The sequence below is a fragment of the Erythrolamprus reginae genome, chromosome 1 (genome assembly GCF_031021105.1).
Source record: "Erythrolamprus reginae isolate rEryReg1 chromosome 1, rEryReg1.hap1, whole genome shotgun sequence".
Classification (NCBI taxonomy): domain Eukaryota; kingdom Metazoa; phylum Chordata; class Lepidosauria; order Squamata; family Dipsadidae; genus Erythrolamprus; species Erythrolamprus reginae.
The window spans coordinates 24497052-24512314 of NC_091950.1; the positions used below are offsets into that span (position 1 = coordinate 24497052).

General features: G+C 44.5%; 1 protein-coding gene across 1 annotated transcript in view; it reads right to left on the bottom strand.

The window, feature by feature from the left end:
- Window positions 1-934: 934 nt before the first annotated feature.
- The window catches only part of RNF126 (ring finger protein 126), a 57164-nt gene continuing 42835 nt past the window's right edge, over window positions 935-15263 (bottom strand). Inside the window, exons 5-9 of the mRNA XM_070747316.1 lie at window positions 13790-13858; window positions 13443-13512; window positions 7323-7416; window positions 5812-5927; window positions 935-2027 (exon numbers count right to left, since the gene is read on the bottom strand). Of these exons, the coding sequence (XP_070603417.1) occupies window positions 1866-2027; window positions 5812-5927; window positions 7323-7416; window positions 13443-13512; window positions 13790-13858 (511 nt within the window). The 3' untranslated portion in view covers window positions 935-1865. The remainder of the gene's footprint in view (window positions 2028-5811; window positions 5928-7322; window positions 7417-13442; window positions 13513-13789; window positions 13859-15263) is intronic.

Below are 15263 nucleotides of genomic sequence, written 5' to 3' on the forward strand. Positions count from 1 at the left end.
TGCTTGCTTGATGGGTGCTTTGCTGGCCAAGGCAGGCCTTTACAAGATGCAAGCCCACTTTTTTTTAACATGCAGGCATAGTTGCCCTCGTGCAGGCATAGCTTGAAACAACCCAAACGGACAACAGGAAGATGTGGGACAGACAATCATGGGAGCACCCATCAAATTTGTAGAGTTAGTCTTACAGCCATTCATTCAGTTACCGTTCAAAGTCACAACAGCCCTGGAAAAAAAAGTGACTTACGACCATTTCCCCCCCACACACACATTTACAACCGTTGCTGCATCCTCGGGGTCACATGATCAAAATTCAGATGCTTGGCAATTGCTCGTTTGCAGTCTTCTGGGAGTCACGTGATTCCCTTTTGCGGCTTTCTGACAAGCAAAATTTCAACAGGGAAGTCGGGTTCAACCAGCACAGCAATTCCACATTAACAACAGCGGCAAGACAGGTTGTAAAATGGAGCAACACTGACAAAACGACTGTCTTGTTTAGCAATGAAACATTCCCAGGTTCAATGGCGGTTGTTAAGGCAAGGACAACCTCTACCGGAAGAAGGAATGGCTTCAGACACCAAGGGCAGAACCTGGGTCAAACTGCCAACCCTTGAGAGACGGGATTTTTCATTTGCAGATGCGTTGTTGTTGTTCTTGTTTTAAAAAAAAAACCTTGGGCGGAAAATCAAGCCCACGACTTTGCGGACATGTGAATTTCTCAGGAAGAACCAGGAAGTGAATTGGCCGCTGGCTTACTTCTTCCAAGATTTCCTTTCGACATCTTAGTCTACGACCCTAGTTGCTTCCTGGGTTTTCCCCACTCTCATTTTTTTTAAAGAGCCCCCTGCCCCCAACCCAGGTATCCCATCAAACAAGCGCCTTTTTTGCTTCGTATATTCTCTTCTCCTGAAGGCACAAACCCAGATGCATCACAGGCTAGAGCTGAAATGTCCATTTATTTAACAGCAGTAATAATTTAAAATTATAAAAACCCCTTTCTCGGTTATCGGCTTGTCAAAAAAAGGAGCGGTTGTTAGTAACAGGGGAGGGAGGGAGGAAGGAAGAAACTGTGCAGAGTCAGGAAGTAGCTCTGGTTGTCAAAATTCGCTCCCCACTCCTCCTCCTCCTCTTCTTCCTCCTCCCCCACCCACCCCTTTGTTGCTGGTGCCTAAAAGGAAAGAGCCGCGCGCGAGCTCCTCCAGCAGCAGAAAAATCCAGAGAGGGAAAAAAAGGGAGGAAGGGAAGAAGGGTCTCTCTATTACATTTCTACTTTTGAGGGTTCGGTCTCATCGGTTCTTAAAAAGAGGGGGGACGGCAGGACGGGAAGTGGGGCGAAAGGAAAAACCTGTCAAAATCATATTATTTAAAAAAAAAACAATAAAGAGAAAAGGGATAGACAATCCGATTTCATGAAACTCCGGCCTCCCTTAAAATCCAGTGCTCGTTCACGTTCCGACTCCCTTTGCCGCTCGTCACTCAGCGTGGGTCGGGCCGGTTTCCAGAGTCCGCACAGCAGCACAGTTTTAGAGGGGAGGTTCTCCTGCCCCCAAGCCCGCCCCACATTGTCCCTTGAGAGAATGCGAGATTGAACATCAAACGTCGGGGCGGGAGGGGGCGGGAGGGAAGAGAGCGGGAATTTGAAGAGGGAAGTCTTGGAAGTTATGATGGTTGAAGGGGGGAAAAGAGTGGTGGAGATTCCCATTCCCGGCCCACCCCACGCTCTGTACTGGACATTCCCCACCCCCACGGATTTCCCCCCCCTGGTGGGAATGGTGGTGGGGAGAAGCAAGGGAGGGCTATGACATTAGAAAAAGAGCATGAGAGTGGCGACAATTTTTTTTTTTTTTGCTTTTTGTTTTTTTAAAGATTCATGAGTTGTTTGCGGAGTTTTCGTTACTTGGTGAACTGGAGGAAGAGGAGGAGGAGGAAGATGACGAGGAGGAAGCAAAATTCATTGCGGAGAGTCCAGGTGGGTTTGTGGCTGTGTTCTGCCCGCTTAAACTTTTCCGACACACTGGGCAGGTGTCATGCTGGGGAAACGGGTGGAGACAAAAAGAGAGAGAAAGAGAGAGAGCAAAAATGTTAGAAAACAGGGATTTGGCCCATGTCCTGGTGCTTAAATACTGGCATTCCCCAACTTAGGGTCATTTGTTTAGTGAACAGTGCTAAAAAGACGACTTATAACTGGTCCTTGCACTTACAACGATTAAAGCACCCCTTATGGCCACGGGATTCCCTTTTGAGACCTGACCAGCCAGTTTCCGAGAAGCAAATCAAGGGGGAAATTGGTAGGAAAGGTTGCAGTTTGTAGTCTTGCCACGTCGCGCTTAACAACTGCAATGATTTGCTTAATGACCGCAGCAAAAGAGGTTGTAAAATTGGCTGTGGTCAGCTTACTTAACAACAGCAGTGGTGAATGATGAATTCTCTGAATCTTATTGTGATGAATTGTCCCAATCTTATTGTGGCTGTCAAATCAAAGTCCTTCGGCATTGGGCAGCATACAAGTCTAATTAAATTAAATTAATTAAACAAAGACCACTCTAAATTCAGAAAGAGGCCTTGGAGCTCTTAAGGACAAGCATAGCAGAGGCAGACAAGCACTGTCTTCATCCCTCTGCTCACCTTTGGAATTAATTCTAGTGCATTGCACTGCCCTCTTCTATAGCATCCCTTTTATCCCACACGCCCCACAGGGCTCTGAATCACAGTACGGTGGTACCTTGGTACTCAATTGCTTTAAAACTTGTCAAATTTGTTACTGGATGCATTTTGATGTGAAAATCTTGTCCCAGTAGTTGGTCTTTGTTTAGTACTCAATACGCAGCTACAGGAAGAGAGGGGTGACTGTAGGGAACAGAGAGGAAATAGGCCATGCTGGGAAGGTCACTGCAAACGGAGGGGGATGGCCACAGAGGGCAGACAGGAAGTAGGTCATGCTGGGAGTAGGAAAATGGACAGACCGAAAATTCTTCCTGGCCGAAACAATGGGTTAGGTCAGGGGTAGGCAAAGTTGGCTCTTCTATGACTTGTGGACTTGAATTCCCAGAATTCCTCAGCCAATCATGCTAGCTCAGGAATTCTGAGAGTTGAAGTCCATATAATAATAATAATAATAATAATAATAATAATTATTATTATTATTATTATTTAGATTTGTATGCCGTCCCTCTTCTTCTGTCAGAGAAGAGCCAACTTTGCCTACCCCTGGGTTACGTAGGGCATGTGGCTTGTTTAGTACTCGTCCTTTTTGGTACTCGTTGCACCTCTCAGAGCCAGTTAATACCGAAGTACCATCTTCGTGACCTCAAAGTTCTGCCCATGGAATTCCCTATTGGGATTCCCCACCTCCTTTCTAGCCTCCAGATCGGCCGAAAACGCCGCCACTGATCGCAAAAACGGCGCTCCGCTGAGCGGTGCCGCCCGGCTGTAACCTTCTGAAACCGCCAGGTGCTTCTCGGCGGCCTCCGGAACCCGAACCTGAACCTGAACCCGAACTTCCGGGTTTGGCGTTCAGGAGAACGCCGAGAAGCCCCCCGGCTGTTTCAGAAGGTGACAGCCGGGCGGCGGTGCTTCTCGGCGACCTCCCGAACCCGAAAAGTTCGGGTTCGGGAGAACGCCGATAAGCCCCCCGGCTGTTTTAAAAGGTGACAGCCGGGTGGCAGCGCCCAGCAGAGTGCCATTTGGGAATATATTTTTTTTTGCACGGATTAATCGCTTTTACATTGTTTCCTATGGGAAACTGTTTCGTCTTACGAAAGTTTCGTCTTACGAACCTACTTCCGGAACCAATTAGGTTCGTAAGATGAGGTATTACTGTATTTCCATTGATGGGAGCTTGTCATTGAGTCAGAGTCTACTTTGAATGGATCCTTCAACAATTAAGAATTTCAGGAGAGAAAAAATAAAAATGGGTGATGGAGAGGGAAAAGATGGGATCCTGGAAATAAACACGGGGCCTTTGCAAAGGGTATTCCTGGGAGGAAAAAATAAAAGGAAAGCATGTCTGATAAAAATGTAAAAAACGTGGGCTTGACAGGGCAATGCAACCCTTCAAAGGCAGATGTGCTTCAGAGCACCTACAGGAAGAAATGTGGTCCCTATCTGACACTCTTTTTAAAATCCAGGGTGCCTTGTCTCAAGTTGTGTGGGAACTTAGGCAGGGCTGGAAAATATTGTTTGGTTCGTCATACAACTCTGCAAAGTGGGATTATTGAACCACAAACCTCACAAAGCAAAACTGACAACGGAACAAAGCTGTCTCTACAAATTGTGAGCTTTTTTGCTGGAGGCTTCAAGAGCCATCTGTATGGGGAAAAACCTACGCTACTGTCAGTTTGATGAAATAGTCTCTAACTCCCTAATTCTAATTCGACACTAATTCCAGTGTAACTCTGTGCCAAGGGATCTGCCCCCGGTACCCCCCAAATCCAGATCTTCAAAAAGATTATCAAAACCTCATCTGTTTTAAATGGACTTAACCAAGACGATTTATCTAGCATGCTGTAAGCTGTTAATGCCTGGCCTTTACACTGACTTTTCAATTACAAGCTTTGGGAATTATTGGGTTTTAAAAATAACTTTCAAGGGCTGTATATTGATTTCTAGAAAGGATTTTCGCTAAACAAAAAAAAAAGGTATGTGTGTTGGGGGGGGGGCGTTTTATTGCAGGAACAAGCCCTTTTAAAAGAAAGTGTTAGTAATTTGATTTATTTAGTAATTTGATTTATATGCCGGCCAATCCCACAGGACTCGGAATGGCTTTTAAGGAAAGAGGGAAACTAGCAGAAGCCTCGCTGGAGAATGTTTTTAAAACGTTCAAAAATCGAAAAGGCATGTTCCTCTCTCTCTTGGTTTTGTTTAAAGCAAAAGAATTGTTCCGCTGAAACCGAACGATTTTGCGTCAGTTGTTGAAGAACGAGGCAGGAAGACAGCATACAAGCCACAGACCATAGAAACATAGAAAACTGACGGCAGAAAAAGACCTCATGGTCCATCTAGTCTGCCCTTATACTATTTTTTGTATTTTATCTTAGGATGGATATAGGTTTATCCCAGGCATGTTTAAATTCATTTACTGTGGATTTACCATCCACGTCTGCTGGACGTTTGTTCCAAGGATCTACTACTCTTTCAGTAAAATAATATTTTCTCATGTTGCTTTTGATCTTTCCCCCAACTAACTTCAGATTGTGCCCCCTTGTTCTTGTGTTCACTTTCCTATTAAAAACACTTCCCTCCTGGACCTTATTTAACCCTTTAACATATTTAAATGTTTCGATCATGTCCCCCCTTTCCCTTCTGTCCTCCAGACTATACAGATTGAGTTCATGAAGTCTTTCCTGATACGTTTTATGCTTAAGACCTTCCACCATTCTTGTAGCCCGTCTTTGGACCCGTTCAATTTTGGCAATATCTTTTTGTAGGTGAGGTCTCCAGAACTGAACACAGTATTCCAAATGTGGTCTCACCAGCGCTCTATATAGTGGGATCACAATCTCCCTCTTCCTGCTTTTTATACTCTAGCTATGCAGCCAAGCATCCTACTTGCTTTTCCTACCGCCCTACCAAACCTTGTCTGTCCCCTCTTGCTAAAATAAAAACAATACTCTTATCTTAAAAGCCCTCTCTTCCCTCTGTTCAATCTCCAAAGACATCTATTATTCTCCGTCACTATTTTAAAAAGTGCCTGAATCACAGCGGGTCAAAGGAAATGGGGGCCCCTGGTGGATCGTCTCCGGCCTCCCCAAAGCAGGAGTGGGCATGGGATGCTCTGGGCTCAATGTCCCTCCATGACGTCCCCTGACAGCTCACCTGTTCCAGCCACGGGACTATGCAGCCATCATGGAAGAGGTGATTGCAGGGTAATTGTCGCACACTCTCGCCAACTTCATAATCTTCCTTACAGACGGGACATTCCAGTCCAGAAACTACAACGGGAAGGGGTGGGTGGGGAAAAAAGAAAGAGAGAGAGAAATGAACTACGGCTGAGCTGTTCATCCCTGTTGCAGATAAGTCCTCGTTTAGTGACCTCAACTGAGACAAGCAACTTTCTCATTAAGCGAAGCAGTGGTTAAGTGAAATCGCAACGGTGCTTATGATCTTATTTTGGCTTTCCTTTTATTTATTTACTTATTATTTATTTATTTATTTTTTCTTCCTTCCATCCATCCATCCATTATTCATTCATTTATTTATTCATTATTCATTCATTCTTTCATCCATCCATCCATTCATTTTATTGTATTTATATGCCGCTCACTCCAAACGGACTCTGAGCGGCTAACAATAGGAATAAATGCAACAACCATAAAACCAGTTAAAATCTAATAATAAAAGTCAACAATAGCATAATAGCATAAACAAAAAACATAGAAACATAGAAACATAGAAGACTGACGGCAGAAAAAGACCCCATGGTCCATCTAGTCTGCCCTTTTACTATTTCCTGTATTTTATCTTACAATGGATATATGTTTATCCCAGGCATGTTTAAATTCGGTTACTGTGGATTTACCAACCACGTCTGCTGGAAGTTTGTTCCAAGGATCTACTACTCTTTCAGTAAAATAACTTTAGTAAACATATACTTTAGTAAACATACTTACTAACAACCTAATTCCAAGCCTGCTGAAAAAGCCAAGTCTTAATGACTTTCCGGAAGACCGGTAGGGTGGAGATAGTGTGGATCTCTGGGGGCAATTGGTTCCAAAGGGTTGGAGCCGCCACAGAGAAGGCTCTTCCCTGAGGTCCCGCAACCGACATTGTTTGGTGAACGGGATATGGAGAAGGCCAACTCTGTGGGCCCTTACTGGCCACAGCGAGGTATGAGGGCGGAGGCTTTTTTTGCTTTAACTTTCTAATGCTGTGACCCCTTTAATACAGTTCCTCATGTTGTGGTGACCCTCAACCATACGTCTGGCTGGGAGTTGAAGTCCACAAGCCTTAAAGTTGCTAAGGTTGGAGACCCCTGATTTAAGAGATTGTTTCAATCCCAAGACCTCTGGATAAAACTGCAGCAGCCTTGTGTTCTGCCCAGGAGACGGACCAGAGAAAGCGTAACACACACTCATTTTGCTCAAACCTATATTTAATTGATTAACCACTAGTAATAAACTGGCTTAGCAGTGTTCACACACCAGTAAATCTTAAAATATCTTTTCTTGGGGGGAAAAACCAGCTGTTAATTATACGGCAATTTGTGGCATAAGTCCACAAATGCTATTCAAATGAAAATCTCTGATTAGATGATGCAGGCCTTTCTGAATGCATTTGTAGGGGAATGGGGAGGGGGGAGAGAGGCAGGAAAATGAGTCAGCCCTTACCGACATGTTCCTCTGTTATATGAATAGTTGGGAGGGCCTGGATCTTCTCCTTGTCAGCAGGAGGTGGGCCGGTGTTTTCAAACTGATTCAGGAGCTGAAAGAAAATAAAAGGGTGACAAAGGAAGGAGAGAAGGTCCCAAGGTTGCTGCCAGATTGTGGCTGTAAATCAAGTCTCGAATCCAAGGGTCCACCAAACTTGGCAACTTTAAAGACTTATGGACTTATTCTCCGCAGTCCACAAGTCTTAAAAGTTGCCAAGTTTGAAGGCCTCTGACCTAATGTATTGAAGGGGCTGACGTTACACCACCCCATCTTCCCAAGCTTTTGTGGCTGGAGAATTCTGGGAGTTGAAGTCCTCAAGTCTTAAAAGTTGCCAAGTTTGGAAGACCTGTGCTCTAAATCCAAGAATCACTCAGGCCTCACTTCCTAGCCCAGAGAAGGTCAGCCTGCTGAAATAAATTCAGGGTTAAAATTAATTCTTGTCAACAGACTGTCATTCCTCCTGTCTTGGCATCCCATTTCAAATCTATCTATCTATCTATCTATCTATCTATCTATCTATCTATCTATCTATCTATCTATCTATCTATCTATCATCCATCTATCTATCTATCTATCTATCTATCATCTATCTATCTATCATCTATCTATCTATCTATCATCTATCTATCTATCTATCTATCTATCTATCTATCTATCTATCTATCTATCTATCTATCTATCTATCTATCTATCTATCTATCTATCTATCTATCTGGATTTATATGCCGCCCCTCTCCGAGGACTCAGGGCGACTCATATAAGCAGTCCGTGTTTTGTTTTTTGTTTTTTTAAAAGACACATCCACCCACCCTGACTTAGGCCTGGGTATCAGGATAACTAGGGCCAGCAAAATATGCAGCCTCCTAGTTAATGGCAATATAAGAGCAACCCTCCCTGCCTGTTGTGGCTACTTCCTCTCCCACCCAATAAGCAGCAGCTAGGAGCCAGTCTGGAGGTTGCAAACTTAAAAGCTCAATTATGATTTTTTAAAAAACCAAAAAAACCAAACTGAGCTCTTCAAGTTGAGCCTAGACATGCACTAGCCAAGGTTGCTTGATCAATTCAACCCCTTTCCAATCCTCCAATTTTAACTTAAAACTGTAATTTAGATTGCTAAATATTAGATTTGTTACTATGTATTGTTTACATAGTCTACAGAGAGAGGCGGCATATAAATCCAATAAATCTAATCTAATTTAATCTAACCGCTTTGGTCGCGTTGATGGATGATCTCTGGCGGGCCCGGGACAGGGGTTTATCCTCTGTCCTGGTGCTTCTTGACCTCTCAACGGCTTTCGATACCATCGACCATGGTATCCTTCTGCACCGGCTGGAGGGGTTGGGGGTGGGAGGCACTGTTCTTCAGTGGTTCTCCTCCTACCTCTCTGGCCGGTCGCAGTCGGTGTTAGTGGGGGGTCAGAGGTCGGCTCCGAGGTCTCTCCCTTGTGGGGTGCCTCAGGGGTCGGTCCTCTCCCCCCTGCTATTCAACATCTACATGAAACCGCTGGGTGAGATCATCCAAGGACATGGGGTGAGGTATTATCAATACGCCGATGATACCCAGCTTTACATCTCCACCCCATGCCCAGTCAACGAAGCGGTGGAAGTGATGTGCCGGTGCCTGGAGGCTGTTGGGGCCTGGATGGGTGTCAAGAGACTCAAGCTCAACCCGGATAAGACGGAGTGGCTGTGGGTTATACCTCCCAAGGACAATCCATCTGTCCTTCCATCACCCTGGGGGGGGAATCATTGCCCCCCTCAGAGAGGGTCCGCAACTTGGGCGTCCTCCTCGATCCACAGCTCACATTAGAAAACCATCTCTCAGCTGTGGCGAGGGGGGCGTTTGCCCAGGTTCGCCTGGTGCACCAGTTGCAGCACTATCTGGACCAGGACTCATTGCTCACAGTCACTCATGCCCTCATCACCTCGAGGTTCGAATACTGTAATGCTCTCTACATGGGGCTACCTCTGAAAAGTGTTCGGAAACTTCAGATCGTGCAGAATGCAGCTGCGAGAGCAGTCATGGGCTTACCTAGGTATGCCCATGTTTCACCATCACTCCGCAGTCTGCATTGGCTGCCGATCAATTTCCGGTCACAATTCAAAGTGTTGGTTATGACCTTTAAAGCCCTTCATGGCATCGGACCAGAATACCTCCGAGACCGCCTCCTGCCGCACGAATCCCAGCGACCAATTAGGTCCCACAGAGTGGGCCTTCTCCGGGTCCCGTCAACTAAACAGTGTCGGTTGGCGGGCCCCAGGGGAAGAGCCTTCTCTGTGGCGGCACCGGCTCTCTGGAACCAACTCCCCCCGGAGATTAGAACTGCCCCTACTCTTCCTGCCTTCCGTAAACTCCTTAAAACCCACCTTTGCCGTCAGGCATGGGGGAATTAAGACATCTCCCCCTGGGCATGTTTAAATTGTGTATGGTATGCTTGTGAGTGTGTCCGTTAGTATATGGGGTTTTCTTTTAAATCTTAAATGTTTTAAACTTGCTCGGATTATTTATGATTTGTTTTCTCTGCTGTGAGCCGCCCCGAGTCCTCGGAGAGGGGCGGCATACAAATCTAAATAATAAATAAATAAATAAATAAATAAATAATCTAATCTAATTTTCAGGCTAGGCTTCTGCTGCCCCGTTCAAGGGCGCATTCCACTCCACAGAGCCACTTTCCAAGGGCCAAGTTTCAGCTTCCTTTCAACCAGTTATTTCTCAACCTCGATAACTTCAAGATAGGTAGACTTCAACTCCCAGAATTCCCCAGCCGGCATGAAGTCCACCTGTCTTAAAAGCTGCTGAGAAACACGGCTTTGGACCATTTTTCAGAACAAGAACCCCCCGTGTGTTTAAAACCTCCCATTCCCGTCTGCCTCCTCCCTCCAAATGCTTTATGGGAGACCTGTGCAGGGTTGCCTCCAAATTATTATGTATGAACCAAAACAAAGGTTTGTTAATTGACACAACTGAGCCCAAAATTTCTCTTGCTAAGCGAGATGATGGTTCAGTGGGTTTTGCCCCATTTCCCCACGTCTCTTGCCACCGTTGGTAAGTGAATCACTGCAGCTGTTTATGTTAGTAACAAGGTTGTTAAACGAGGCCGCCTTTCCTATTGACTGCTTATCAGAAGGTCCCAAAAGGTGAGCACATGACATTGAAATATGAGTCAGCTGCCAAGCATCCAAAATTTGATCTTTTTCTTTCTTTTTTCTTTCCTTTCCTTTCGTAGGTCTGTATGTTCATTGACTATTTTGTCTTTATGTCTTGGTTTATTGTCATAGCATACGATTATTGTTTATGTAATTTGCCATGTTTTTATTGTTAATCATAATTATTTGTTTCTTATGTATTTATTGTATATTTGTAAATTAAAAAAATTTAAAATTTAAAAAAAAAAATTGATCATATGACCATGGGGGATGCTGCAACAGTCACAAAGTGTGAAAAATGTTCATTTTTTTCAGTGCTGTTGTTAATTTCAATGAATGGTTGTAGGTCAAAGACTATTAACCAAAGTATGGATACTTGGAAGGGTCTCACCTTGGGCGTGTTTATAACTGTGGTGCAATTACAGTTTTAACTATACATTTGCTAGAGACTAAGCTAGGCCCATTAGTAAACACTCTGCTTCCTCCCTGGTTTTAGGCCAGTGCCTGCACAAATCACATAAGCAGGATTTGTAGGCTACAGCTGCCTTCTGCTGTTGGCTTCCAGCAAAAGTCTTGGGATGGATTCTTCCCAACACGGAGTTTGCCTTTTAGCTAATGCAAAACTTTAGCCTCCTAGTATTTAAGCTGAACCCTCCAGAATATCATTGGGCTCCAGCTACCTGCCCTGGATAATATCTTCTCATCTCGCTGTTCTAGGAAGGTGCCTAACATTCTCAGAGACCCTTCTCATCCTGCTTACAATCTTTTTGAACTGTTGCCTTCTGGCAGAAGATACAGAACAAGTAAAACTTGGACCACACGTTTCCTGAATAGTTTTTATCCCAGAATTATACTTGGACTTAACAATGAACTAAAGGGTCACCACCAGTGAGCTGTTGGAGAGGATTACTTGGTCTGTTGCGTAGATGTTTGGGTGGTTCAGGGTGGGGAATTTGTGTTGGTTGGGGCTTCTTTTTTGGGGGGGATTGCTATGTATGTTGGTACTGGTCTCTGGGCATCGTGTGACTTTCGTTGTCGATGACAATTTCGTTGTATTGACAATGACAATAAAGTACAGTGGTACCTCTACTTAAGAACTTAATTTGTTCTTAAGTAGAAAAGTTTGTAAGTAGAAGCAATTTTTTCCCATAGGAAGCAATGTAAAAGCAAATAATGCAGGCAAACCCATTAGGAAAGAAATAAAAGCTCAGAATTTGGGTGGGAGGAGGAGGAGGAAGAAGAGGAGGAGGACAGTCACTGCTGAAGGAAGAAGGTGAGGTGAGGGGAATCAAAAAAATCCAAAACTTTAAGGCTTAAAAAAAAGGTTTATTCCCTCACCAAGCGCCCAGAGAAAGGAAAATGCTTTGTTTGCTCTGGACTGCCAAAGCCTCCTTAAGCGCCACTGAAAGGCTCCTCTAGCAGCCCAGAAAAGCCCAAGATGGCCTGGATTAAAGGGCAGGAAACTGGCCAGGCCTTCGTGCCGCTCTCAAATTTCCTGGGAAATTTTTCTGGGCTTGGGTTCTTAAGCAGAAAATGGTTCTTAAGAAGAGGCAAAAAAATCTTGAACATAAACTAGATAGAGGCGTTCTTAAGTAGAGGTACCACTGGATTTGTATTTATATCAGGGGTGGGTTCCTTCCAGTTCGGATCGGATCACCCAAATCACCCGCTGGTAATGTCAGGATGTCATCGCGGACCCAGTTCGGTCGGTGCCAATCTGTATGTGCCGCTATGGTTTTTTTTGGAATTTTTGTTGAATATTCTAGTTTGGATGTTGTGTCCTCTGCTACTGCTTGGAAAAGAGCCCTCCCACCCTCCTGCCCCCAGATTCAAACTGCTCTTTATTCCTTTGCCCGAAGCACAGCTGATGAATTCCTCAGCTGTGTTTTGGGCCGATTCCAGCTACTGAGCATCTGCAGGAAACACCATTGCAACCAGGGAACGTGTGCGCTTGAGCACAAACGGAGCCTCTGTGCATATGCAAACCATCACAATGCAAATTGGCACCAAGTATGATTACCTGTTACCTGTGTGTTACCTGTGATGGATTACCTGTGTTTTAAATAGTGGAGTTCTAGTGTGCAATTTAACTTAAGATTTCTTACACACTTTTGTATTGTCTCATGAGAAGGGCGGCATAGAAATCTAATTCATAAATAATTAGACCAGTGATTTTCAACCTTTTTTGAGCCGCGGCATTTTTTACATTTACAAAACCATGGGGCACATTGAGTGGGGATGGGGGGGGCGGCTAAAAAAGGTTTGGACAAAAAAATTATCTCTCTCTCTTCCTCCCTTTCGCTCTATTTCTCTCTCCCTCCCTCTTTCTCTCTCTTTCTCTTTTTTTTCTCTCTCTCCTTCCCTCTTTCTTTCTCTCTTCCTTCCTTCCTTCCTTTTTTGCTCTCTTTCTCTCTCCCTCCCTACCTCCCTCTATGTCTTTCTCTCTACCTTCCCTCCCTCTTTCTCTCTCTCTTTCTTTCTCTTTTTCTCTTGTTCTCTTTCTCTCTTTCTTTCTCTCTCGTTCTCTTTCTTTTTCCCTCTCTTGCTTTCTCTCTGTTTTCTTTCTCTCTCTCTCTCTTGCTCTTGCTCTCTTTCTTTCTTTCTCTCTCTCTCTCTCTTGCTTTCTCTCTCGCGCTCTCTTTTTTTCTTTCTCTCTGAGCTTCGCGGCACACCTGACCATGTCTCACGGCACACTAGTGTGCCGCGGCACACTGGTTGAAAAACACTGATTAGACAATAGATATAGACAATTAGATATACAATTGCATTGTATATTTTATGTGTTGTGAGCCGCCCCGAGTCCTCGGAGAGGAGCAGCATAGAAATCCAATCAATCAATCAACCCACCCCTGCTCCCTATGCCACCATTCTGCCCCCCCCCGCCCCACCCCGCAAAAGGAAGAGATGTGCCCTATACACAGCCAGCTGTACCTGAGTAATAATGGCATCCAAGCCGTTGGCGCCCCAAGCGTAGTCCATGGGATTTGAATGCAAGACTCCCCTTTATAAATAGAAAGCACCAAAACAAAGAAAGGACAGGAGGAAAAGTTAAGCCTTCACTGGAACTGGCTGGCTGCCCTAAGGCAGAAGGTCAAGGGTTCTTGACTTTGGAGGATTCTTAGAATAAGCCTAAGAATTCCACTTTTTAAAAAAAGACGTTTTTGGGACCGCCTCCCAAAATTCCCCAGTCAGACAGAATTCTGGGAGTTGAAGTCCATACTTCTTACAGTTGCTAAGGTTGAGATACGTTGATCTCGAACATGTTGTGACCAACTCACCAAGGTCCTACTCCAAGGTTTGGTATCGTGGTCGGTGCTATAATTCCGTTGACCAGCTGCTGGATAATTCTGCCAAAAAGAAAGGGAGGGGGAACCAAAAAATAGTAATAAATGAGATATTCTGGAACAGGGAGAAGAGAACTATTGAATGACCCCACAGTTCCCCAATTTCTGATGATAGAATACCATATTTTTCGGAATATAAGATGCACCTTAGTTTTGGGGGAGGAAAACAAGGGGGGGAAATTCTGCCTCTGCCTCCCAGCAATTTGCCTCCTAGCAAACAGTACAGATGATATACACTGTTAGCTGTGTATTTCTGTGCATGTGCCTGACCATAGAAATAGAAAAGAATGGAAGAAATGCACATTATTGCAGCATATTAATGCCAGAAAGTTTCCTTAAATGTAGTCACACTAACTCCTCCCGATTATTTAAATAGATCTACTCTAAACATGACTAAGTCGGGGTTTAACTCAGCTGCCTTATCTTAATACTAAAACAGGACACTGTTACATTTCAGACTATACTTGTACAGATGCTGTTAAAATTGATGTGGCTTTCTGGAAGTATATATTATTCCAGTGTTTCCCAACCTTGGCAACTTGAAGATATTTGGACTTCAACTCCCAGAATTCCCCAGCCAGCAGATGCCAAGGTTGGGAAACACTGCATTATTTTCTGCTATTTAAAAGAAGATACAAAAGCACTGGGCCTCTTCAGATCAAACATTTATTCTAAAAAGCTTCTTCATTTTGTTAAGTTGTCTAGAACAGTGTTTCCCAACCTTAGCAAGTTGAAGATATCTGGACTTCAACTCCCAGAATTCCCCAGCCAGCATTTGCTGGCTGGGGAATTCTGGGAGTTGAAGTCCAAATATCTTCAAGTTGCCAAGGTTGGGAAACACTGGTCTAGAACAATAATAAAGCAGTCTTTAAAAAATAAGTCTAATAATTTGAACGTTCCCCAAACATTTATACTTATTGACTTACCTCCTTGCATCCAATTTCAGCAGTCTGATTAGAACAAGAAATTAAAATTCCGCCTCTGCTTCTACCTCCCAGCAATTTGCCTCCTTGCAGCTTCAGTTTCACTTTCAGTTTCAGCAGGTAGCCTGCCTGCAGCCTCCATCACCTGAGTGTTGGGAAGCTGATAATCAGTTGCTTGGCTTAACAGGCTTTGTTCTGTTTGCTGCAAGGAGGTAAACTGCTGAGAGGCAGAGGCCAAAGGGTGGGGGTGGCTGGGTGGGACTACATTCGGTGTATAAGACACAGTTTGTGTATAAGACAAGTTTTCACCCTCTTTTTTGCTGGTAAGTGTTGTGGTTAGCTCTGGCCCAGCTCCTGCCCCAAGGACTGTGGATGTGGGGGAGACATCCACATACTGCAGGCCTGTTTTGCCCCCGGTGGAATCTGATGATGAAGGCTCCTCTGACCAAGAAGACATGAGTGACAGGGAGGAGGAGAGTGTGGCA